This window comes from Prunus persica, chromosome G6, assembly GCF_000346465.2.
Source record: "Prunus persica cultivar Lovell chromosome G6, Prunus_persica_NCBIv2, whole genome shotgun sequence".
NCBI lineage: Eukaryota > Viridiplantae > Streptophyta > Magnoliopsida > Rosales > Rosaceae > Prunus > Prunus persica.
The window spans coordinates 2,052,499-2,078,636 of NC_034014.1; the positions used below are offsets into that span (position 1 = coordinate 2,052,499).

At 36.3% G+C, this 26,138-nt stretch overlaps 1 protein-coding gene and 1 long non-coding RNA gene across 2 annotated transcripts; one reads left to right on the forward strand and one right to left on the reverse strand.

Annotated features, from left to right (window-relative positions):
- Positions 1,834-12,395, reverse strand: LOC18774679. The gene is made up of 4 exons (XR_002272295.1): positions 12,292-12,395; positions 2,236-2,901; positions 2,008-2,086; positions 1,834-1,898 (listed from the first exon to the last, which is right to left on the reverse strand). It is a non-coding gene; the product is annotated as an uncharacterized LOC18774679 (long non-coding RNA).
- Positions 17,259-20,952, forward strand: LOC18773788 (oligopeptide transporter 1). The gene is made up of 7 exons (XM_007207228.2): positions 17,259-17,625; positions 18,013-18,458; positions 18,555-18,652; positions 18,745-19,317; positions 19,425-19,692; positions 19,815-19,997; positions 20,106-20,952. The coding sequence occupies exons 1-7, from the start codon at positions 17,544-17,546 to the stop codon at positions 20,721-20,723; spliced, it is 2,268 nt and encodes a 755-aa protein (XP_007207290.1). The 5' UTR covers positions 17,259-17,543; the 3' UTR covers positions 20,724-20,952.

Below are 26,138 nucleotides of genomic sequence, written 5' to 3' on the forward strand. Positions count from 1 at the left end.
AAATCAGATAATTGATCCTATTTTTATGAAACATAACTACCCATTATCTTTTTTAATTCTAAAATAAATTTAAATTTAAAAAAAAAAAAGCCTCTCTCAGGCACGAAAGCACATGCGAGAAGGCTAGTATATAGATAAATAGATAATTAAGCTCAAGTATCACAAAGCAAGCACGCTCATTTTTGTTTGCTTTTTGCCATTGTTTATTGTATCACCATAAGATAATCATAAACCTAGGCTAAGCATGAAGAAGCGGAAAACCTAGGCAGTCCATGTAAAGAATGTTTGGTTGAAAGGTTTTGTCGTAGCGTGATCCTCAATCCTAGGGATTGATTTAGATTTGTCTACCTATATCAAGTAAACTACTCTATGTATGGATATAATTAACATATTACAGTAATAACATATCAATTACAATATATTATTCTTATATATATATATATATGAAGAAAAAGAAATCAAAATTATACACCCTAGTTTGGTTGTGATCATAATCTGAAATACCGATAATATCGATAAAATATCGAGGATATTTCGGTTTTTTCGAATCACGGATATTCGGAACATATCCATGTACATATCGTATAAATATCGACAATATCGACGATAATATCGGAAAATATCGATGTCGATAATTTCGCTCATACTTCAGTAATACTTTGTCAAAATATCGGTGTAATATTGCAAAAATATCAAAAATATCGATGTAAAGGGAAAAAAAAGGAAAAAAAAGGGAAAAAAAGGGAAAAAGGGAGAGAAAAAAAAACACAAAGGGATCATAATCTGAAATATCGATAATATCGATAAAATATCGAGGATATTTCGGTTTTTTCGAATCACGGATATTCGAAACATATCCATATACATATCGTATAAATATCGACAATATCGACGATAATATCGGAAAATATTGATGTCGATAATTTCGCTCATACTTCAGTAATACTTTGTCAAAATATCGGTGTAATATTACAAAAATATCAAAAATATCGATGTAAAGGGAAAAAAAAGGAAAAAAAAAGGGAAAAAAAGGGAAAAAGGGAGAGAAAAAAAAACACAAAGGGGATTTAAACTCCTCCCATTTTACTCATTCGACACCTTAATCACCATATCACTTATGTTTTTGTGATAATATGCTAAAATATTTATATTTATATGGGTGACATGTTAACAATTACATACAAAACTATTTTGGGGATTTATCATTTGATGGCTACTCTTCACAATACATTATATATAAATGATTATGGTGTGTTTAATCTTTTTTCATTAATTACTACATATTTTCTACACTCACAGTGTTTGCCAGCTCGGGTATAATCAACTTAAATCAGTTAAATTCATCATGCAATGCATTTCCTTCTAATTTTTTGTGATAAACTAATAGATAATTGACTAAATAAACATTCTCCAAAGTTTCAATAAAAATTTTCAAGTTATTCTTACAATTTCCGTGGGTTTTATTCAATTTTTATCGATATCGATAATATCCTGATATTTCCAATGAAATTTCCATGTTTTTGGACTACCGATATTTCCGATATCATCGATATTTTAGACCTTGGTTGTGATCGATCTAGACATCGATATATCGATCTTCAAGCTAAATAGAGTAATTGCTGTGAAAAGGGTTTACATGATAGAGCATTGGACTGGTTCTGGATATTCATGAGCCAGTACATAGTACATTGGAGGACAATAGTGAACACAGCCTGGAGGACCGGTTGGCTTTTCCTCTTTCTCGTCAGCTTTAGCTTCTTTCACTTCTTCAACTTTGACAATGGCGGCGAAGCCAAGCTTCTTCCTTAACAAACTGGCCAAGCAAACAGAGTCAACCCCATCTCCAATCACCTCAATATGATCTTTGTCTGCTCCTTCGATCGACACTTTGCTCACACCTGCTTTATATGTAATCATCCATCAATACTTATCAACTGACCTAATTATTAGTGATGAAATTCTTTTTTTCATAAATTGATCTGTATGTATCGATTGATCGATGAGTACCGTGCGCAGCTGCAGCAATCTTCAAGGCCTTGGTTCGGCATTTGTCACAGTGCATTGGCACACTCAATAGTATCTTTTGCTGCACGTAAAAATTTGTACAAAAGTATGTGCGAACAATGATCATCTTATATATTCAATTTCACTTGCATAAAAAAGGAAAGTATGTGCCTATGAACAATAAAATCCAGAGAATTTAAGTATGAAGTGGCGTAAGTTTTAGAGGCTTACCTTCATGTTGGAGAGAAGGGTATGAAATGAAGCTTTTAAGCTTTTTGGGATGGAAAACTCTATGAAATCTATGAAAGTAGAACTTATCGATCACTATGCTGTGTCAAGGCATGTATTATCTACTAATTTTATAGGACCCAGCTTCATCCGACAATATTATTAGCTCCTGCTGACTTGTAAATTTCCACATACATGCACTTTGGTAGACTTTGTAATGACAATGGTACATATTCATTTATTATCATTATTGTAAACCGTTTATCGAGGGTCATGTTTTTTGTTTTTTTTGTTTTTTTGTATTTTTTTTCGTTGTATGGAATAGATTAAGTCAGTTGGTTAGGGTAGCAAACTCGTCTCCTTGCACCCAAATTCGAATCTCCATTTTCAATTTACAATAGTTTAGACTATCGATTATATAAACACAATTATCAAATTAATGTATATTTATTGTTAACGAGTCCTTATCTAGTTAGAATTTTCTTTAAAATTATCTAGTCATTTCTATTCCCCCTCCTTGTTTTTTGTTTTTTGTTTGCAATGATCTTCGGTTAGTTGGAACAATAGTTGCTTCAAGTGTCTACTTTGTCGCATCTTGGTGGCTTCTCACAACCATTGAGCACATATGTGATCCATCAAAGCTGCCAGAGGGAAGTCCATGGACATGTCCTGCTGTGTTAGAATTTGGTATTTGGCTTGCTGGTTTTTTTGATATCTGATCTACTGAACAAAATAAACCTTTTGTAAGAAACGTATGCAGAGGAGAAAAAAACTCAAAGAGAAGAGAATGTTTCAGTCTATTTTTCTTGTATTGCATCAGAGCCAAAAACACACTATATGCATGACACAAGCTGCCAAAAAACATATCCTAAAAACTAGGACACAAGGACTCATCTCCAGCCATTCAAGGTCATTGGAGGCTATGATTCTTACACCTAGGTTAGAAATCATTACAGCATAAAGGACCAAGAGCAGCTAAGAATGACAGCTGTAGAGTTTCTCAAAATAGTAAGAAAACTAGCCGTTGGACATATCCTATAACAGCTATTACTATAAAAGGAAAGTTCTTCAGCTCCTTCGATTCTTCATCCTCTTCACTGTCAATCTGCAGGATTTACATCTGCAGCTTGATTCAAGACTAGTATGCAGCTTAACTCTCAACAGCCTCTCCTAACCTGCTTATTGGTTTAACTCCAAGCTTCAACCTCAAATAATTGAATCGAACTTTGGGCAGAGCTTTTGTAAAAATATCTGCCAACTGTTCTTCAATTCTGCAGAATCTCATGTCAACCACCCCTTCTTGTAAAGCTTCCCTTATGAAATGATACCTTCGGTTTATGTGCCTTGTTTTCTGATGGAAAACAGGGTTTTTGACCATTGATATTGCTGACATGTTGTCACAAAACAATGGTGTTGCATCAGGTTGCATTTCACCAAAATCATCCAACACAAACCTTAGCCAGATAGCTTGGGCAGTTGCCTCAGCTGCTGAGACGTATTCTGCTTCTGCAGTTGACAATGCAACTGTGTTTTGCTTGACTGAAGCCCATGAAAAAACTCCACTACCAAAACTGAATGCATATCCAGATGTGCTTCTACTGTCATCTTCACTGCCAGCCCAATCAGAGTCACAAAAACCAATCAGAACAGCATTCATGTCCCTTGTAAATTCAATGCCATAGTTGAGAGTGCCTTGGATGTATCTGAGAACCCTTTTTGCAATTCCCATGTGCTTCTTTGTGGGGCTATGCATGAATCTTGATAACAAACTGGCTGCAAACATTATATCAGGCCTGGTTGTAGTCAGATACAACAGGCTGCCAACTATTTTTCTAAACAAACCTTCATCAGCCAACTGACTTCCATAAACTTTCTTTAGTTTCTCACCAGTGGTAGAGGAATTGTTACTGACATACAATCCTCGAGACCAAACTTCACAAGCAAGGACTTTGCATACTTGCTTTGATGAATAAACACCCCATTTTCAGTTTGTAGAACTCCCATTCCCAAGAAATGATGTAGGAGTCCTAAATCAGTCATTTCATACTTCTACATCATGTCCTTTTTAAACTTACTAAGCAAAGCATTACTATTTTCAGTATAAACTATATCATCAACATATATAGAGACAATGATCAGTTTTCCTTCTTCATCAATTCTGGTATATAAGGTGGCCTCATTAGTGCTTCTTTTAAAATTATAGCTAGTTAGATAGGTGTCAATTTCACTATACCAGGCTCTGGGAGCCTACTTCAAACCATAGAGGGCCTTCTTCAATTTATAGACTTTATGACTTGCTGTTTTCACTTCAAACCCCTCTGGTTGCTCAGTATAAACCTCTTCCTCAAGTACTCCATTCAAGAAGGCTGACTTAACATCTAATTGGGACAACTTCCAACCCTTTTGTGCTGCAAGTGCAATCAAAGTTCTAATTGTATCTAACCTTGCCACCGGGGCAAAGGTTTCATCATAATCAATACCAGGTTTCTGAGCATACCCTTTAGCTACAAGCCTAGCCTTGTGTTTTTGAACTGTTCCATCAAGATTCAGCTTGGTTTTGAACACCCATTTGACTCCTATGACTGGTTTATCTGTAGGCCTTTCCACTAGCTCCCAAGTTCCATTCTTTTCAATAGTTTCAATCTCAGCATCCATTGCTTCCTTCCATGCTTTATCTTCAATAGCTTCATAATAAGTTTCAGGTTCAATAATGGTCATGTGACATCTTGCAAAAATGTCCTCCAAACTTTTCAGCTTTACTGGTGTATTGCTTGGAGTTGACCCTTAACTGGTACCACTGCCATTGCTTTCAGAGACATGTTCATAATCTGAGATTAATTGATTCAGATTTGGTGAAGCAATGCTACGAGTTTCATGAAAGGTTTCTTCTGTTTCAGTTATCTCAGAACTTCCATTTTCAAAGATGAGAGGCACATGGACAGTTTCATCTTGCTTGCTTTCCCAATTCCAGGATTTGTTCTCATAAAAAACAACACTTCTAGAGAGTATGATCTTCTCAGTTTGAAGATTATAGATCCTGTAACCCTTCTCACAGCTGTCATAACCAAGGTCTAAAATATCGGTGATGTCGGAAATATCGATAGTCCAAAAACACGGAAATTTCGATGGAAATATCGGGATATTATCGATATCGATAAAAATTGAATAAAAACCACGGAAATTGTAAGAAAAACTTGAAATTTTTTATTGAAACTTTGGAGGATGCTTATTTAGTCAATTATCTATTAGTTTATCACAAAAAATTGGAAGGAAATGCATTGCATGATGGATTTAACTAATTTAAGTTGATTATATAGCTAGCTGACAAACACTGTGAGTGTAGAAAATATGTAGTAATTAATGAAAGAAGATTAAACACACCACAATCATTTATATATAATGATTTACTACAATATTTTACATTTTATACATTGCATGGTAAGATACATAAATGACTTAGTACCACATAGAGTTCCTATGAGGTTCAAAACTTTCACTATCTTCATCATCTCTATGTGTAGAGTAAGTGTATTGTGAAGAGTAGTCATCGAATGATAAATCCCCAAAATAATTTTGCATGTAATTGTTAACATGTCACCCATATGGATCCGAGATTGGTTGACGCTGTCCATGAGCAAAATCATTTGAAAATTGAGTCTCAGATTCTTTCCATGAGCTGCTTGATTCCTTCCCAAGAGGAATGGGATATGAAGGGTAGGGAAATGGTTGGTTATGAGTATAATGGTAGTTACTACTTCTCACTCTAACAGAGTCTGAAGTTATAGATAACGAATCATCTTCTTGACTTGACAAAATCGCCTTGCCTCTTTCTCTACGAGTATAGTCCTTCCCTATGGCACAATTCCTGGTCCTGCCCGCCTACTCCTATGGTCCTCATCTTGTGTTGCATGTGTGAAGTTTGCCTCACCAGTGAAGGGGCTCATAAATTCGGGAGGTGGTCCAACATAGTTTCCATATCCACCACTACCTCCAGCTCCACTATATCCTTCATCATTCCCACCTCCAGTGGTAGGCGAGTCTCCTGATCTTGTACTAGAGCTATCATTAGTATCAGCGGGATCTTGTGGTTGAGTAGGATTGGAAGAATGAGGAATTCCTTTATTTCTTGGTCTTGGGCGCAAAAGTTCTTCCAAAGAGTCAGCGCTGCTAGATCCCACCTCCTCCTCTAATACTCTTTCTACATTTATCCCTTCATTACATGCTTCTTCAGCAACTCTTAGAGCTAGGTTGCCTTTATCATCATCTAAATGAAGAGGTCTTATCCATTGATAAAGTTGGTTACCTTCTGTATCATCATCTTCAGCAGCAATATCAAACACATCTAGTGGGTCACCATGGTCGACATGATCTATTTCTGCTTCCTTATCTCGAATTTGAAGCTTCATGTTGTAGTAGCAATAAACTAATTTTTCCAACCTACTATGAGCCAACCTATTTCCTTGCTTTGTGTGAATGAGTGCAAATGTACTCCAATTTCTTTCACAAGCAGACGAGGAAGTTGTTTGTGATAATACTTTGATTGCTAACTTTCTCACAGTTGGTGCATCAGTCCCATACATGATCCACCATTCAGCTGTAATGAAAAATAATGTTGATAAATCTAATAACTCCAACAAATTCTATTATAAACTGATAGTGAAATATGTTTACACTCACTAGGAGACATTTTTGTTCGAGCAGCAACTGATGTTGGTTCTCCAAAAGTTCTTCTTGCATCTTTAAACCATGTTAGCTGAATTCAATAAATCGTGTTAGTGTAATCCAACAATGTAATTATTATAATTTAAGTAATTGTATACCTCATTTCCAAATTGGCCAACTGCTGGTGATGCAGGGTCTAATTTAGAATATATTTTGTGTACAGCACGTATAAGGGTACCATCGTCTCCAACACCGGGTCTGTATTGGTATCGAGGATTCAAATAATATGCTGGTCAAAGAAACATATACTATAATAAGAGAAATAATACTTATTCAACTAAAGAAATGAATTGTAAATTATGACATAATTTATACCTGCTGCATGCAAATCGTGATATAATGTTTTATACCATTGGTCATTAATTATCTTTATGACCTACCTTGCACCATATTTTTTTTTCCAATTCCTCCTTCACTACACGCATTAACTCATATATTGCCCCCAGAGTAGGATACACCTCTGTGTCAACGATCCGTAAAACTTTGTAAAGAGGTTCAAACACTTGGCACACATGTTCTGATTGAGTCCAAAAAGAATGATCAAGCACTATACTTTCCACCATACGACCTGTATTTGAGCGGCTGAAATTGTGGTTGGCCCAATCTTCGCTAGTGAATAGTTGCTTTAACCCTGATTTCTTTTTAAGTAGGCTGTCTAATGCAATATAGTTTGTGGCGAATTGAGTGGTAGCTGGACGAATAATTTCTCCTTTGCAAAATTCACGCATCTTTGCCAACAACCAACCGTGATTGTAAATATAATTTGTGATCGTTCTAGCTCTTTTTATGACATTGGAAATATTCTCTCTTCCTCATTGCCTCAAACATGAGATCAATACAATGTGCTGCACATGATGTCCAAAATACATTATGATGCTTTATTAACTTTTTTCCGGCTTTGACAAATGCAGAACCGTTGTCGGTCACGACTTGGACAACATTATGCTCTCCCACCTCCATGATCACATCCATCAATAGTTTGTAAATATACTTGTAGTTCTTTATATGGTCTCAAGCATCAACAGACTTCAAAAAAATTGTCTTTCCCTTAGAGTATACCATGAAGTTTATGATAGACAATCTGGTCGGGCCAGCCCATCCGTCACACATGATTGTGCAACCATTAGTTTCCCACTTTGACCTCAACTTGTTGACATACTCGCTAATGTCTTTATACTCCATTTCCAAATATTTGTTTCTTACCTCATAGGGAGTAGGAGGTTGTACTCCAACACTGGCCTGTTGACATCCCAATACCATATTTTTGAAATGATGTGATGATGCCTTCTCAGCAGGGACATTGTCATAAATAAAGAACTTGCTAATTAGACGCCCCATTCCCTCCTTCACATTCCCTCCAGTGAAATAACTCCAAACACTCTTTTGGCATGCTTTGGATGATTTATATAAACTTGGGGCCATTGGTGGTGTTGGTTGTGATTCCCTAACACTTGCCCCCTGTCTCATCTGTGCACCACCACTTGTCCCGGAAACTTGTGCTTTATTAGGAAGTTTGTGGAGGTGTTCTCTTTCCCATGCTGACTGTTTGGAGGCACGTAATGCTTGTTTAAAATTGCGTCGCTCTTTAGGTCCCATGTCATCATCACATTCATCCTCATCGTCATCATCATCACTGTCAACCGCTTGGCCAATGACTTCTCCTCGTAGTCCAGCTCGAATATTTTCCATTCCATGTGTTTTCTTTTCCTTCTGGTGTTGTTTATTTTTTAACAATGTGGTGATGAATGCCTTCACTTCTGGGGGAACACTATCGCATCGTTGGACATTATTTCCTGGATCTAATCCACTAAGATGATACTTAAGTCGTGTCACTCCACCACTCTTTATTACCCGACCACAATATTTGCAAATTGAGCCATTTTTGTTTCTGCCTATTGGGTCTCCATGTTCCCAAGCTGGATCACGTTTAACAACTCTACTAGACATCTTAAACGTACCTATATTTATTTGTCGTAGAAATTAGGTAATTATTTTTGGCCAAAAAATATAATAGTGACGGTTAGATAAGAGAACCTAAATAATAAAGTTATTCTACGGAAGAATTAAATAGGAAGCAAGGAAAATGATTGTAGGAATTTAAGTAATTATGAAAATAATATTGAATAATAAAACCTAATAATGAATAATAATCCAATTCGGTAATAAAATAATAAATAACATTAAACATATTAAAATTATCCTAGGGAATAATTATACAACATTACTTAATTACTTCAAAGAATTAACATGCAAGTATTATTTGGTTCTCATATCACATGCACCAGTTCACACAAATTTTTTGTTGTTGTATAAATTACAATAACATATATATAAGTTTGTAAACATACCTTAAATATGAAACTCTTTGTGTAAAGGCCAAATAGAATATGCATGGACCAACAAGAAAACAATAATGAAACAAGTGTAACAAAATGTAATGGAAGCATATAAAGTCTTTAATAATGAATTTAGAGACAATAAATACACATGTAAGTGACCAAATAAAGAATAGAAAAATTAAAAACCACATGTCATTGACTAAGTAAGTAATTGACACAATTTAAAATATAATACCACCCTTAAATTTGGAATAAATAATAATAAACATGCAAATTAAATAACAATAATGAATGAGAATAACTTACTATGAACTTGTGGGGAACTTGAGGTTGATAGATGTTGAGAAAAATTATGAGCATTATGTTTTGTTTTGGAGAGATGTTGAGAAACAAGAGACGGCATGGGACCATTTGATTTTATTTGTATATATAGAAATATGACTACAACTAATTAGTTAGGTGAGTGGTTAAATGGTGGGGTGAATGAGTAAGTTGAAACGTGGTGAATAGTTGAAAAGTTGAAACTTGAAAACCAGCTCGCAAGTAGTGTATTATATATATTAGATTACATAGATTATAATCACAAACTTATGACCAGTGTGGTGGTTAAGAGACTGCAATTTTCGGAGGGGAGCTGGGTTCGAGCCCCAGCGTGCGCAAGAGACTGCAGTTTAAGTGTTTAATTTTTGAAAGTTCATATCGCGATATTATCGATAATATCGCGATATATTGACCATTTGAAGTTGCCAATTGAACTAAAATATCGTAACCGAAATATCGTCGAAATTATCGCGAAAATTATCGATATATTGACGATATATGGATGGATTTGTGCGAAAATATCGCTGGACAAAAAAAACGATAATTTCGCCGAAATACCTCATAACCCATAAAAATTCCTTTGCTTGCTTTGCCATCAAACTTCTGTCGGTGTTTCACACCTGGTTTTCTTCCTGTGAAAGCTTCAAATGGAGTTTTGTCTATAATAGATTCCATAGACAATGGAAAGCATCTATTTCCAACCATTGCTACTTTGGCAACAACATTGTCAAGACTGTTGTCATCACATATTAATGCATAGTTTCCTCCAAATAGAATGTAGTACCCATGCTCCATCATTTGTCCTATACTCAACAAATTCTCATCTAGACCAGGGACTAACAGCACCTCATTTATATATCTTCTCCCTTTTCTTGTCTCAACTATAAGTGTCCCTTTTCCTGTGGCTTGAACGAGATCACCAGTGCCCATTTTCACTTTGCAGGTCACTGATTTATCAAGATTGATCAACAAGGACTCTTGAGAGGTCATGTGGTTGCTGCAAGCACTGTCAACAAACCACACAGACTTGCTTGATGCAATTGAACTTGCATGACAAGCATAGAACATTGTTCCTGTGGTTACCTCTTCCTCCTTTGCACAGTTTGCAACTTGTTTACCATTGTCACAGTCCTTAGTTAAATGACCAAACCTATTGAATTTTCCACACCTAGGTTTGCCTTTGTGCCTGCACACACCAAAATGAAACTTCTGACAAACTTGGCACTGTGGTTTCACACCTCCTTGACTGCTACTTCCTTGCTTGTTTTGTGAATTGAAACTGTTGTTCCAATTTCCTCCAGAGCCATTATTCCAATTTGAGCGATTATTGTTGTTAAAGTTTCCACCTTAAGACCAATTTGAGCCCTTTTTGTTCTGTCCTTGCCATTTTTGATTTTGCTTTCCCTGAGAACTTTTGTTAGCTCCAGAAGCTTGATTATTTCCAACTTTAAGACTGCTAAAAGCTTTCTCAGTTCCTGCCAATTTATCCCTTTCATCATGTAGATCCTCTCTCTTATCATAGTGTCAAGGTCTCTGGTTTCTTCAATGATTGACACTATGGACTTGTACCTCCTACTTAGACTCATCAACAATTTTTGAACAATCCTTTTCTCTGTTACATCTTCTCCTAGAGATTTCAAGTTGTTTACAGTTTCAAAAAATCGAGCCAAGTAGTCATCCAGAGATTCAACATCATTCATTCTCAAATATTCAAAATTAGCTCTAATAGGTTGTAGTTTCACAGCTCTTACCTTTTTATCTCCTCTGAACTCACTTCTTAGAATTTCCCAAGCACCTTTTGCAGTCTTCTCATTTCTGATGCGTGGAAAGAGTTCATCTGTTAGTGCTCCTTGAATAAGACTCAAAGCCTTGGCATTTTTGATCTTATCTTCTCTGGAGATAGTAGGTGCTTCCACTGGAATTTCCTCAGCCCCACTCTCTTCATCTCCAGTGCCTTCAGAGCCTGCTTCCTGCTCAATAATCGGCTGTGGTTGTATTCCAAACTCCATTGCATCCCATAGATCATATGCTATGAGGATAGTCTCCATTTTGATCCCACCATTTTGATGTGAGTCTCAATGAACCACACAATAAAAGAGCAACCCTTATCCCTTATAGAGATTTCAAGGAAACCCCTTTTCTCACAGCTCACGCCCCTTCTCTGAAATCAGACCAGGAGCTCTGATACCATGTTAGAATTTGGTATTTGGCTTGCTGGTTTTTTTGGTGTCTGATCTACTGAAGAAAATAAACCTTTTGTAAGAAACGTATGCAGAGGAGAAAAAAACTTAGAGAGAAGAGAATGTTTCAGTCTATTTTTCTTGTATTGCATCAGAGCCAAAAACACACTATATGCATGACACAAGCTGCCAAAAAACAGATCCTAAAAACTAGGACGCAAGGACTCATCTCCAGCCATTCAAGGTCATTGGAGGCTATGATTCTTACACCTAGGCTAGAAATCATTACAGCAGAAAGGACTAAGAGCAGCTAAGAATGATAGCTGTAGAGTTTCTCAAAATAGTAAGAAAACTAGCCATTGGACATATCCTATAACAGCTATTACTATAAAAGGAAAGTTCTTCAGCTCCTTCGATTGTTCATCCTCTTCACTGTCAATCTGCAGGATTAACATCTGCAACTTGATTCAAGACTAGTATGCAACTTAACTCTCAACATGCTGATGATGTGTTCTACAATGCATCAATCATTTGGGGGGTCATTGGCCCCCTCAGAATGTTCACTGACAAAGGAGTCTACCCAGAGCTTAACTGGTTCTTCCTCATTCGCTTATTGGCACCTGTTCCTGTTTGGTTGCTCTCTAAACAATTTCCCAACCAAAGGTGGATCGAGCTCATAAACATGCCCATTATACTTGGAGCCACAGGTTCCATGCCTCTTGCTAGGGCTGTGAACCATTTGACATGGCTTGCAGTTGGGATTTTCTTCAACTTTTATGTGTATAGAAAGTACCAAGGGCTGGTGGGCTAGGCACAACTATATCCTCTCTGCTTCTTTGGATGCTGGTGTGGCCTTCACAGCAGTTCTGCTATATTTCACCCTCCAATCCAAGGATATCATGGGTCCAAACTGGTGGGGCCAGGAAGCTGATGACCATTGCCCGCTGGCCACGTGTCCCACGGCACCGGGTATAGTTGCCAAAGGCTGTCCAGTTCTCTGAGATTAATGTAATTCACATGTGCTTGTGCAAATCATATATAGTTAGCCCAAGCCCAGTTCTGGTTGATTGGTGGTATAGTTATGAAGCTGTAAGTTTGTATTACCTTGAAGTTGCAGACTCAGATTTTATTCTTCTGCAAATTAAATAAGTTACTTAGTGCTTTGCATAATTTGAAACTGGTCAATGGAAAACATGCTTTAATACTAAAATAAGTGGCATATAATCTTTAAGAAATAACATTATCACATATCAAGCCACCAAGGCATTTATATATAGTGCAGCCAATATTCTTAGTCTAAGGAGCTAGAGAGGAAGCTTACAGGCTACTTGGAGGATGGGGTCTCTCAAGCCAACTCTTATCGGAGAGGTTTCAGTCATCCATTGACCAGTTTTAATGGCTTGCATTGTGATCTACATGCATCCACAATCAAAAATCATCAACATCCGCATAGATGTTGGGTTCATTTTTATATATGATTTATCATGTCATTCACATAATATTTTGAGTTGGTTCTTGACATTTAATAGCATTTTACTTCCCTTTTGTGTTTTTATAGAATTTTAACTTGGTTAGAATGAAAGTGAGCTAAAAATGCATTATTGAACATAAAATCTGTTTTTGCTTATTTTCGTAGGTCGACTTCTTGGCCTTGGATCAGAGTGTTATGTTGCTCAGATGCCGGGAAGATCTTCAAGAAACTTGTTCCAATGGATGTTGACTACAACATATCCGAATTTGAGCTCCATTGAGAAAGTATAGCTCAGCCAACCAATCCAACATTGGACCTAACTCTGGAAGTCTGTTTTGGGTCAACTTTTACCCTTACTTGGTGTCATCTCCCTTCTAATTGTTACCACACCTCTTGGTGACATTGTAGAGATTTAATTTCAGATTGGTCATAGATTAGAATCTCTCTTTATGTATTAGAACCAAAGTGAAATGATGAAAATGGAGACAAGTGGAGCATGTGCCAATGACTTTGGGTAAAAGGTGGAGTTTAATATTGAAGAATGAGTTGGCAAGAGAGAGAAGGAGAAAAAAGGAAAGGGCATAAGCCCATTGAAGAGGGATTCGACATTTTTGGAGAACAAAGCTGGAGGAGAGCAAAAGAAGAGCCAAGCAAGAATGAGAAGAAGATTTCCACCATTGAAGACCTTGAGCTTCCATCACCTTCACAAAATCTGTAAACTCTTTCTAGTTTTATTTCAAGTTGTAATTACTATGAACATGAGGAACTAAACTCCATAGCCAGGGCTTAGGTTGAAGCCCTAAAACATGATTACTCTATTGTTTTGATGTTTGAGTTTATGAATTTCTAGATGTTGTTGATGAATTCCCATTCACCAAAATAATCTATCCTTGATGTATGTTTTTCTTCGATTGATCACCTTTGAAAGCATGCTTCTTGAGATTGTTGGGATTATATGTACCCTTATGTTTTCCTAAGCAACAAATGGATGAAGTAAGAATCATCCATGTGCATTGGTTTTTTGATCATCAATGTGAATTGGTTTCTTGAATGTCTAATGTAAACACCATACTATTAGGGTTCTTGTGATGTTCATATTCTCTTTGAACTTAATGGGTTTTCCATGTAATTAATTCGAAGTACTAAGCATACCTAGATTGATTATGTGGAAAGCACGAGCATTATAGCACTAGCCCCGCACTCTACTTATATTAGAGAGAATCAATGCGTCTTGATTGCGAACATCTTCATCAACATATTTAGAGTTCATAACTTGAGTGTCCATAGACATAAGTAGGATTATTTAGGATGGATTCCGAAAACCCTATTGTTCTCATCATTGTAAGCCACATTTTGAATTTTTTTTTTTTTGTGGTAAAAAAGAACATGAAATTTGGACAAATGGTTGGAAAGTAATAGGTCAAAAATTGGACAAAGGTAGAAGCTGAAAACAGGGCGCACACTCTGCCTAAAAACGACCGATCGAGCACTGCTCACTAGGTGATAAACATGTGATACATAGGTGATACAGTGATGATAACGTAGTGATAGAAAGGTGATAAATGAGTGATAGAAATTCCTAATTGTGTTTATCTTTGGTTTCTTGTTTTGTTTCATTTCTTTTACTTTTCTTTCTCATTCCTAGTTTCCAATTTGTATCTTACCTTTGTGTCGTGTTAAATAAGTGTTCTTTACTTACTCAAACGAGAACTTTGTATAGGCCGATAGTTCCTCGTGGGATCGACCATGTACTTACAAATCTATACCCCAATAGAGTAGTGCACTTGTGGGTATTTTTAATTGAATGATTAGCACATTAATTTGTGCCAATTATTAATACAACAATAAACAACTGACTTGAACATATTCCTTGACTTAATTGTTGCAAAGGATAGTTCCAAAAGGACATAATATTGTAAGTAGAGCAGTTACAAGACAGGTTGCGGTATGATGTTGTTGCAGTTGGTCTTACAACTCGTTCCGGGGCTATGCTTTGTTGGGCCGCTTTGTGCAACATTTATTCATTGTCCACTTGACCAAGTTTTGCATGTTGGTTGTTGTTGATGAGCAAGCTTTGTCCTGCCTTTTCCTCCATATTTGAGGGGGGGAAAAGGGAGGGGGGGTGGTGTGTGGTGATTTAAGGTAATGTTTTAATAATGCCACTATTGCTCCATCACTGGGGTCCTTTTTGTCCCTCATGTAATGTTTTGGACAAGAGTCTTCTTTTTCCTTTTTATTTGTTTCCTCGTGATTGTTTCAGGCCGCAAATCTTTTTAAGGTCACACTCTTGTTCATGGCTTTCACATTGGGTTTCAGATGTTTTCATCCTCTCCGTTATATCCTCTTACACCTCGTTTGGTTCATGGGAATGGAGGCTTGGAAATGGGAATTCAATTGATTTCCCATATTTGGTAAGTCCATGCGTGGGAAATGATTGCCTGGCACATAAGAAAGTATGAGGGAAAGTGAAGCCCTCCTGTTAACTTGAGTTTTGTTTTCCCTCATCATGGGAAAGTTTGGAAAAATGAGCCAACATTCAATGCACAATTTTCATAACTATTTTGTCCCTATGAACAATTTATAATTACAACATATCATTAAATGTATTCTTTTTTTATTTCAGTTAATATGGGTACAAACTTTGTTTTCCATTCCTACTCAAAACAAACATGGGAAAGGAAACAAAATGAAATCTCCCAGTTACTTTCTCGATATTGCCAAACGTGTGAAAGGAATATTTTATTCTCATTCCTTGAAAAATGACATAAGAAATTATTTCTCCTCAAATTCATTATGTGAATTAAACGGAACCTTATGGTGTTATAATAAAACATCTTTTCCACACACAAAAAAGTCCTTAGCGTTTGAATGGCCGCGAAGTCCCACATTAGCGCCAGCTTCCACAAAGATTTGATTACATGACTGCAACATCATTTGTTTTTTTTATGAGAAAAAGTTTAGGGAGATGGGACCATTTTGTCCCTCATGTATTAATGCATTGTGATCTACATGTGCCAAGCAGTTGATGGTGATGGGGTTGGGTGACCATGCATTATCGTAGCAGATTTAGTTTTTGAGTTTTATAGTCTTTGTGCAAGATAAAAAATGCATTTGTTTTTACATAATTTTGGAAGCTATTGAATTGGATTATCACACCACTTCAATTCTCATATCCAATGGTCAAGAATCGTCCACGATTGAATAGCCACAAACTCACATCCCATCCAATGCCATCGTCCAAAAACTTGACTTGACTTTAATTCACATGGCTGTCATCGCCCCAAAATTGGAGGTCCAGATCACTCATTGTCAACACACTGTTTCATATTTTTCATATATTATTTTCTGGAAAACAAAATCATATTTTTCATATTTCCATTTTTTTATTTATATAGTAAAATAATTCCATGTTTTCAGGCAAGTGATTTTAATTGAATTAGCTGTCATCCCCCCAAAATTGGAGCGCATTCAATTTTTTTCTTTTTTTGGGTTAAAAGTTTCAAATCTTTTCACACGTGAAATACTCGGATTTTGATTCTCGTTTACCTGTTTGGGTTAAAGTAAATTTAGGTTTTACCCATAAAAAAACTTTCACTTTTGGAAAAAGCCAAAGCTTTTTCAAAAAAGACAGAAAAACCTCTCAACTTTCAAACCAAAGACATGCAAATGTAAAAGATTCCTTAAGAAATCAAAAAATAAATAAGGGCAATTTTGTCCATTTCGGCTTCTTTTAAAATTTTTCTCTCTCCTTTGGGCTTTTCCAAAGTCTCCCTTTGGGTTACAAGTAGTTTTAGGAGCCCAAAAATCAGTCTCGATTCATTTTTTACTTTCTTAACCTCTTATTGTGCAAAATTAAGTCTAGATTCCTTGTGACAAGTACAAAGAACATGAATTAGAATCCGTGCAGTAATTACATAACCAACTATTTTGTTCTTATAATTATTTTTGGTTAATTTGAAATTTTCAAATTTAGATATATTTAATTTTCGGTTTCATATATATTTTGACTAATGTGCATTACACACCAGAGTCCAGAGGGCAGGCCACACAACCTGTTTCTTGAAAAAGAAACTACCCAGCATTGCTTTGTTTTAAAAAAACAGTCTGTCATCATAACAAGTTTGTGCACCAGAGAAAACTGAACCCCCCCAACAAAAAAAAAAAGCAACTGCCATTTGTATATATAAGCAGTGCCATATGCTTGTAGCCATTGAGGGGTTTGAAATTCTTTTGTCAAAGGAGGGAGGGAGAGAGAGAGTATAGAGAGGAGGGAGAGAAATGACAAGCGGCTTCGTCTTCGAGGATGGAGTGCCTGAAGCAAAGTTGCCTGGGAGGCTTCAGTCAGACATTGATGTAACTGGTTAGTCCCCCTAGCTTTAGTACTTGTTTTATCATTCTGTATTTCTATGTTATATTATCAACATTGATGTAATTAATTATGTATTGTCCACTATATATATATATATATATATAATTGTGTTTATTCGTATTTTTCCCGTTCCATATTTTACTAACTATGATGCATATACAAAAATATAGAGTACGTGTATATGCATTGTGTATGTGAAGATCTATATGCACTTGTCCATATATGTTCATGACAAAGATGGTCAAGGGCCATGAGGAATGATAAAAATGAAATGCGCTGTTAGTTTCCTCAAAACAAATCAGAACACAAAAAAAGTTTTGAAGAACAGAAATTTTTATTGTTTTTAGCAAAGCTTGAATTCATATGGGGTTTATGCAGGAGATGATGAAGTGAACGACTGCCCCATTGAGGAAGTTAGGCTAACTGTTCCAATCACTGATGACCCATCACAGCCAACCTTGACATTTCGTACATGGGTTCTTGGGATTTTATCGTGCGCAGTTCTTTCCTTCGTTAACAAGTTTTTTGGGTACCGCACGAATCAGCTGTCTGTTTCTTCAGTCTCGGCGCAGATTGTTGTTCTCCCTCTAGGCAAGTTGATGGCTGCAACCCTGCCAACAAGAAAATTCCGAGTGCCATTTACAAAATTGTCGTTTTCAATGAATCCGGGGCCTTTCAATTTGAAGGAACATGTGTTGATCACCATTTTCGCCAACTCCGGAGCAGGCGGCGTTTATGCAGTTCACATTATCACAATTGTTAAGGCTTTCTACAAAAGGGATCAGCATCCGGCTGCCGCCTTCTTGTTAGCACAAACCACTCAGGTAAATTTATGGCAAAGTGTTTCTTTGGTGTGTGTTCTTGCTTTCTTGGTAATTGTTTCTGTTGTGGAAGTTCAAGTTTTTGTATGAAATTTTCAGTTGCTTGGGTATGGATGGGCTGGCATTTTCAGAAAATACCTTGTTGACTCCCCTTACATGTGGTGGCCTTCAAATCTGGTTCAGGTCTCTCTTTTCAGGTATTTTTTCAAAAGTTTTTTAAGTTGTTTTTTAACATGTTTCCTTAGGTATTTATAGTTGTGACCAAATTAATTTATGATTTGAAATGCAGGGCATTGCATGAAAGGGAAAAGAGACCAAAGGGAGGCCTTACTAGGCTGCAGTTCTTCCTTATAGTTTTCATATGCAGTTTTGCTTACTACATAATTCCTGGTTATCTCTTCCCCACCATATCTGCTTTCTCCATTGTTTGTTTCATACGGAAAAAATCCATCACAGCCCAACAGATTGGCTCTGGAATGAATGGCCTTGGCATTGGCTCCTTTGGCTTGGATTGGTCGACCATTGCTGGCTTCTTAGGCAGCCCTCTAGCCACACCTGGATTTGCCATCATAAACATGTTGATTGGTTTTGTCTTGGTTCTCTACATTCTTACCCCCATTTCTTATTGGTCCAATGCATATGATGCTAAGAAGTTCCCAATCTTTACCTCCCACACTTTCGCCTCCACAGGCAAGACCTACGAAATCTCCCGAATTTTGAATGCAACGACTTTCAACATTGATCTGAACGCCTATAACAGTTACAGTAAACTCTATCTGAGTACATTCTTTGCCTTCAATTATGGGTTGAGCTTTGCCACTCTAACAGCTACTATTTCACATGTTGCACTCTTCCATGGAAAGTAAGTCTTTTCGACATTGCTTTCCAACTTATAACGCTGCCAATATTTCTCCAGAGCTAATAGCTTGTTCATTGTTTAATTCCTTCCTGTATGTGATACATGAACAGATCAATCTGGTATATGTGGAAGAAGACGACTAGTGCCGTGAAAGATCAGATTGGAGATATCCACACAAGGCTAATGAAGAAGAACTATGAAGCAGTGCCCCAATGGTGGTTTCACATCATCCTTGTTTTAATGGTTGCTCTTTCAATCTTTGCTTGTGAAGGTTTTGGCAAACAGCTCCAACTTCCATGGTGGGGAGTTTTAATGGCTTGTGGAATTGCACTATTTTTCACCTTACCCATCGGCATTATTCAAGCCACAACGAACCAGGTATGTTCATCCTCAGAAACCATGATCAGTGTTCTGCAACTTTACAATCAGTTTTCTGCATAACCTGCTGCAAATTTCGTCCGAAGATTCAATTTTCTCATTCAATTGTGTTCATTGTGCAGCAACCAGGGCTTAATGTGATTACAGAGTTAGTTATTGGGTATATTTACCCTGGGAGGCCTCTGGCTAATGTGTCTTTCAAGACCTATGGATACATCAGCATGGCACAAGCACTAACATTTCTTGGTGACTTCAAATTAGGTCACTATATGAAGATCCCTCCTAAATCAATGTTTGTGGCGCAGGTAACGATATCGATTAGTAATTGCAGCATTTGTTTTAAATTGTTCATATTTCTGATATAACCCCACTTGTATGAAGTATCTTATTCTTTTCCTATTCTGTATGTTCAGTTAGTTGGAACAATAGTGGCTTCAAGTGTGTACTTTGGCACAGCTTGGTGGCTTCTTACTTCTGTTGACCACATCTGCGATGTGTCAAATTTGCCGGAGGGAAGTCCATGGACATGTCCTGGTGATGATGTGTTCTACAATGCCTCAATCATATGGGGGGTCATAGGCCCCCTCAGAATGTTCACTAGCAAAGGAGTCTACCCAGAGATGAACTGGTTCTTCCTCATTGGCCTGCTTGCACCTGTTCCCATTTGGTTTCTCTCTAAGAAATTTCCCAACCAAAAATGGATCAGGCTCATAAACATGCCCATCATACTTGGATCAACAGGTAATATGCCCCCAGCTAAAGCAGTACATTACATAACATGGTTTGCAGTTGGAATTTTCTTCAGCTTCTATGTTTACAAAAGGCACAAAGGGTGGTGGGCTAGGCATAACTATATCCTATCTGCTGCTTTGGATGCTGGACTTGCCTTTATGGGAGTTCTCCTATATTTCACCCTTCAATCCAACAATATAAATGGCCCAGAATGGTGGGGTCTGGAAGGTGACCACTGTCCGTTGGCCATATGTCCCACGGCGCCAGGGGTAGTTGCCAAAGGCTGTCCAGTTCAGTGACATGCTTCAAGCACTCCTACGTTGTATTCCCATTTCATTTGTTCTGTGAAAAACCAGAGCTCAGTTCTTGTAGTGTTGTTGTATGATGATGATGATCACCATTTCATGGCAGGCTGTATAGTTCATTAGTTTGAGTTGCTTTGCAGACTTGAGATTTTAGTCTTCTGTAGCTAAATAATTATTTCCTAATCTTCCATGATTTGGGCATATACACCTATCTCCTTATTAATAGTTTTAAGGCATTCAAATATAAAATTCAGATGCAAAAATGAATTCACATTTTGTTTCTGCAATCTATAACTCGAAATACAATTTCTCTGAAGTCTTAAGAAGACAACATTTGAAACTTTTCAGTTTCAAACCTTAAAGTACGAGGAGATAACTGGTATGCTTAAGGTTAGTCAATCTGGTTTCTCTGATCAGTAAATGCTTGCCCTCTTAAACCAGCTTGACAAATTGAGAGAAAGTGCAAGGTTGTGACTTCCGCATTGGTCTGGCAAATCTGATGTTTTGGTATCAAATCACTCCCATGGTGACATCACTTTCTAAACATCTGATGTTTACTTTTTCTAAAATCTAAAGAAACTGAACCATGTTTATGTTTTGATAGTCACCAAAAACTCGGGCATGTTTGGTATTCAATTTGAATTCAACTTTTTAAACTCAAAAACAGAATTTTGAATTCAAAACAAAAAAAAACATGTTTAGCAGTTCTATTTTTTAAAACTTAAAAAAACACCTCAATTATTAAAAACAAAATATATCTGTTTTTTCAGTTTTTTTCTAACCCACAAGTTCTCAAATTTTTAATATTTAAAAATAATTGTCAAGTTGGATATCAAACAAGTTTTTGAATTATAAAAATAAATTTAAAAACTCTTTATTTTTAAAAAAAATAAAAAAATCTGAGTTCCTAATTCAGCTGGAGGTGGAAAGGTAAACAAGAATATGATAACCCTTTGAACTTTCAAAGGGACATATCAAAGCATCATAGACTCGTAAGAAAAGTAGGGCCTAGTCAGACAATGATTGTCATCATTTGACACAGTATCTAAAACCACTCATTAATTTCACACCTTTCCAAGAGCAGAGTGATTGGCATTCATGGGTTAAAATTAAAAAACATATCATCTTCTCAATCCCTTCAACGACTTTGTCTTTGCCACAAAGGATAAGGTTTTGACAGATCAGCTGTTAGTGACCCGGTACTCTTTAGTGGTAGCAATCAACCCAATTAGACAAATCAAAACCTTGGGCCATGCTCAGATGTCCATCGAATTAGAGAAACCATTTGAAGATAGGTTTTGTATCAGAGGAGTTGCGTCTTCTGAGAGACTTTCATGTAATGTGGATAATATTTTTTGATATCTTGATTAATAACGTAATGATATATGAGATAATTTTTTCAGATGTCATTGCATTATCGATCGAAAATAACAAAACAGTACTATTCCGTTAGAATAAGTTTTTTTCTGCATCCATTGACCCACCAAAATAGCAAAAGTCAGTGGCAGTTCATTAATGCATTTCACACTTGAAATAATAATGGGTACAATAAGCCTATATCTAATATGTAGCGGTTCTTGTTTTTTGGCATGAGGGCAATTATGGCAGGTGATTGTTCGTAGTTGATAGTTATAAATATTATTTTAGTGTTGACGTTGGCTTAAGGGTGACAATTACATGTGCACTTAAGTGATTGTTATTAGCTTTCCTCATGCCTTCAATATTCAAGAGCATGTTCATTTATTTGGAGTGCTGCTATTTTCACATTCCTATCTTATTTTTCTATTCATTTTATTTTCACACTCACCATACAAATTTAAAAAAACACAATCATATCTTTCCACCCACCATTATTCCTAAAATACCCTTTAATTATTAATTCTTTTTTTTGTTTTTTCTCATTCTTTCTTCTCTTCCTTCTCCCCTCCCCTCCCCTCCCCTCCCCTCCCCCGACTATTCAATGCTCATTCAATCTTCCACCATGAAGCAAGTTGGTTCCTTCATCTTCGGAAAATCTTGGGAGGTCGTTTTTTTTTTTTCCAAATTGAAAGGTCTCTTTCTGTTCTTTAAAATTTCAGCGTTGTAGTTGGGTGGGTGGGTGCTGAATTTTTGCTTCTTTTTTTTTCCCATACAAACTTCAACAACGCACTTGCCCAGCAATCCCACCATGAAAGCAACATGTTTGAAGCAAAGAGCCCATATAGATAGAATGAAAGTATCGTTCAAAAAAAAACAAACAAACACTGTTTAGGTATATGTAATATAATGGGAATATAGACTGCGACTTACTTTTATGAAGATTCAAAATTTACTTTCCAACCAGTGAAGTGTATGCGATGAGATTGAGAAGGCAACAGAGGAGGTTGTGGCGGCTGCCTCAAGAGTGCAAAACAAAAATGAATGGGCTTTATTTATTTTTTTAAATTATTATTATTATTTTATTTTCAGTATTTTTAATTCTTAATGGGTGAAACATGTTCTTTTCTTAAGTCCTTAGAAGTCATTTTACAAAGAATAAATTTGTTTCTAAAATTTTAAAAATAAAGTGAATGAGAAAATATGACAGTAAGTGAAAATAACAGGCACTATTTATTTGTTTAATATTTTTATTGACAACTTGGTACCACGAGCAAAGTTGGGACGCATAAAATGTTAAAGGTGAGAACTGAAATAAATGATCCAAGATTTAGGTGGGTGGAGAAGCTTGACTTTGATTTTTCCTTTGGTAGTGGAATCTGGCATGTGGACAACTAGTCCAATCACGTATAACCGATTCATAAATAAATAAGGGGTGGACCCTCAATTAGTACTCATAGAAGAATTAGAAACAAGGCGATTATGAACCTAAACAAACACTCACCCCACCCATTCTCCACCACTAAAACTCTAAAATATAAATATATCACCCAATAAAATGGCTGTTTGTCAATGGAATCTAATCCGGTTGAAAAGTATCTTAACTTACAGAATAATAATTTTATATTCAAACTATCATAACATCTTGGTCGTATACTCACGAAAAGTTAGTAGAATTTATTTAAATTAATATATAAATTTGTAAATTATCATGAACTCGTATATAAATCTAAAAAGAGGACAATAATTTGAGAATTATAATATAAAAATGTACAGAATGTATTCCACTTCATTACAATGTCAAGAAAAGGGTGAACAACTCCAGAGGTTGACTAGTATATTCAAATTAGCGGAGTAATGTTTACATGTCGATATCTTGAATGAGAAGAATAGATCATTTCCGAAGGTGGGTTGTTTCAAAACTTAACTTGTACGTGATTTAGGGCTCTTGAAAAGTCTCCTGCACTGCATAGAAATGATTCAAGTGGGGACATGTGTGAACACTTTTCTTTTTCTCTTTTTAATGGGAACAAATTGGTTTAGGAAATTCAAAAACCATCTAACTTGTAAAACAAAAGAAAAATGGAAAAACTAAAACGACATAGGTTTAGTCTAGACATAAACATCATGTTAGCTAGCATGCATCTCATTTTCCACAATATCAATCAATCCACTTCACTTCATATGAATGTTACATACATATATATCCAAAATCACTCCAAATCATGGGCAAGAAATCCTCAACGTTTAAATGGCCACGGTGTCCCACACTAGTGGAATGCCGACTTCCACAAAGATTTGACTACTCTCAATATCAATTAGACTAATGTACTAATTAATGTTTGATGAACTTATAAATATTAGAAATAGAGGGCTCGTTTGTGACTTATGGGGAGAAGCATCTCCCACGTACTTCTCCATATAATCATTTTAAAAGCTCGTTTGGGACTGCTTCTCTAGGAAATATTTCTGCTCATAAGTGCTTCTAACAAAAGCATTTTAATTATATAGTTGTTGAAAATTTTATAAAAAATCGAAGTGCTTCCTGAAAAAGCACTTGGGAGTGCTTCTTGAAGAAGCACATAACATGTGCATCTCCAAAAAGCGCTTTTATGACCAAAAAGCACTTCTAAACTTTTCTGCCAAACGCCGTCAGAAGTGCTTCCGATTGTCAGAAAGCACTTTTAACCCTTCAAGAAGCACTCCCAAACGAACCCTAAGTGATTTTAAGTGATTATAGGAAGAAACACCTCTCATGTGCTTTTTACTGACCTATCCATAATCACTCCTAAATAAGCCCTTATTAAATTGGACAATAATCTAATATATTGTGTTTTATAAGTCACATCTAAAGGAGTGGGACTCATAAAAATTGGTTTGAACTCAAACCGAGCCCACCAAACAAGCTCATAAAAGACCCAGATTTTCATTATTTATCCTTCCATTTTTAGGGTTATAAGAGCACTTCCACTCATTTATCATGGCAAAAGGCAAGGAGGTAAGGGTAGTTACTATCACATGAATAGTGTGCTTTTCCACCCATTGCCATAGCAACCCAAAGGCAATTACTATTCACATGGGATTAATTTTATTTATATGTGTGAGATTAATAAATAAAATATTGCTAGGTATGTATAAAAAAAAATTCCTGAATTTTTTGGTAATTTTTCAGAATTGTTTTCAATTTTTTTACTTATTTTTTTCTTTGTTGACTTCAACGCCCGTAGTTCGGGCTGATCTTGCCTTGGAGCTTGCCCAGTATTGATGGAGCCCACATCCTGCCCGGGCTAGAATGCATTGGTGGAGAGGTTTTTTCAGCTCAAGAGGGTAAAAAGTCGTAAGTGGAAATGCTCTATCAGTTTGGTTGATTTTTCATCTTTTTAGCCGTATTTTAAAGACTTCTAACTATTTTTGTTTAAGGTCTTAAAAATATGGACCATTTTTGTGTAGGGCTCGAAAATAAAATAGCTAGAAGTAGTCTTTAATGAGTGAAATAAAAATTCAGTTTTCAAACCTTTCCTCCTTGTTTTTGACTCTTCTTGATGTCTCACGTTAGCTAAGCCAAACTTACATGGTTGTGTGCGCAGAGACCAAAGAGTTTAGGCCAAAACCATCTGATTTCTCCAGAAAAGAAACTACGTGCCGGCATGGTTTTATTTGTTAATTGCATTGTCCACACCATAACAAAGTTTGTGTAATGCAAAAACTAAACAAAATATAATATACACATTAAATAATGCAGCCAATATTCTTAGTCTAAGGAGCTAGAGAGGAAAATTTCAGGCAACTTGGAGGTTTCAGTCAGCCATTGAATTAAGAATTTTGCTAACATGGTCCGGCGTCTATGCACGCACGAGTGAAAGTCAATTATTTATGTATTGTTAAATTCACATGTATCGATGATCAAAAATCACTTACACCCGTGTAAACGACTTGACTTTTAACACATACCTTGACTCAATTGTTACAAAGGACAGAATATTGTATGCCCATGTAATTGTTTAAAGCTTTAATTAAACAAAAGCCTGGTTGATGGTGATGGTGATGGTGAGC

What these genes read in the sequence shown, in the direction of transcription:
- LOC18773788 (XM_007207228.2), top strand. Translation starts at nt 17,544, where the DNA reads ATGACAAGCGGCTTCGTCTTCGAGGATGGAGTGCCTGAAGCAAAGTTG. An exon ending in GTTCAGGTCTCTCTTTTCAG is followed by an intron (nt 18,653 to 18,744) that starts GTATTTTTTCAA and finishes TTTGAAATGCAG; the next exon opens with GGCATTGCATGAAAGGGAAA. An exon ending in TTCAAGCCACAACGAACCAG is followed by an intron (nt 19,693 to 19,814) that starts GTATGTTCATCC and finishes TTCATTGTGCAG; the next exon opens with CAACCAGGGCTTAATGTGAT.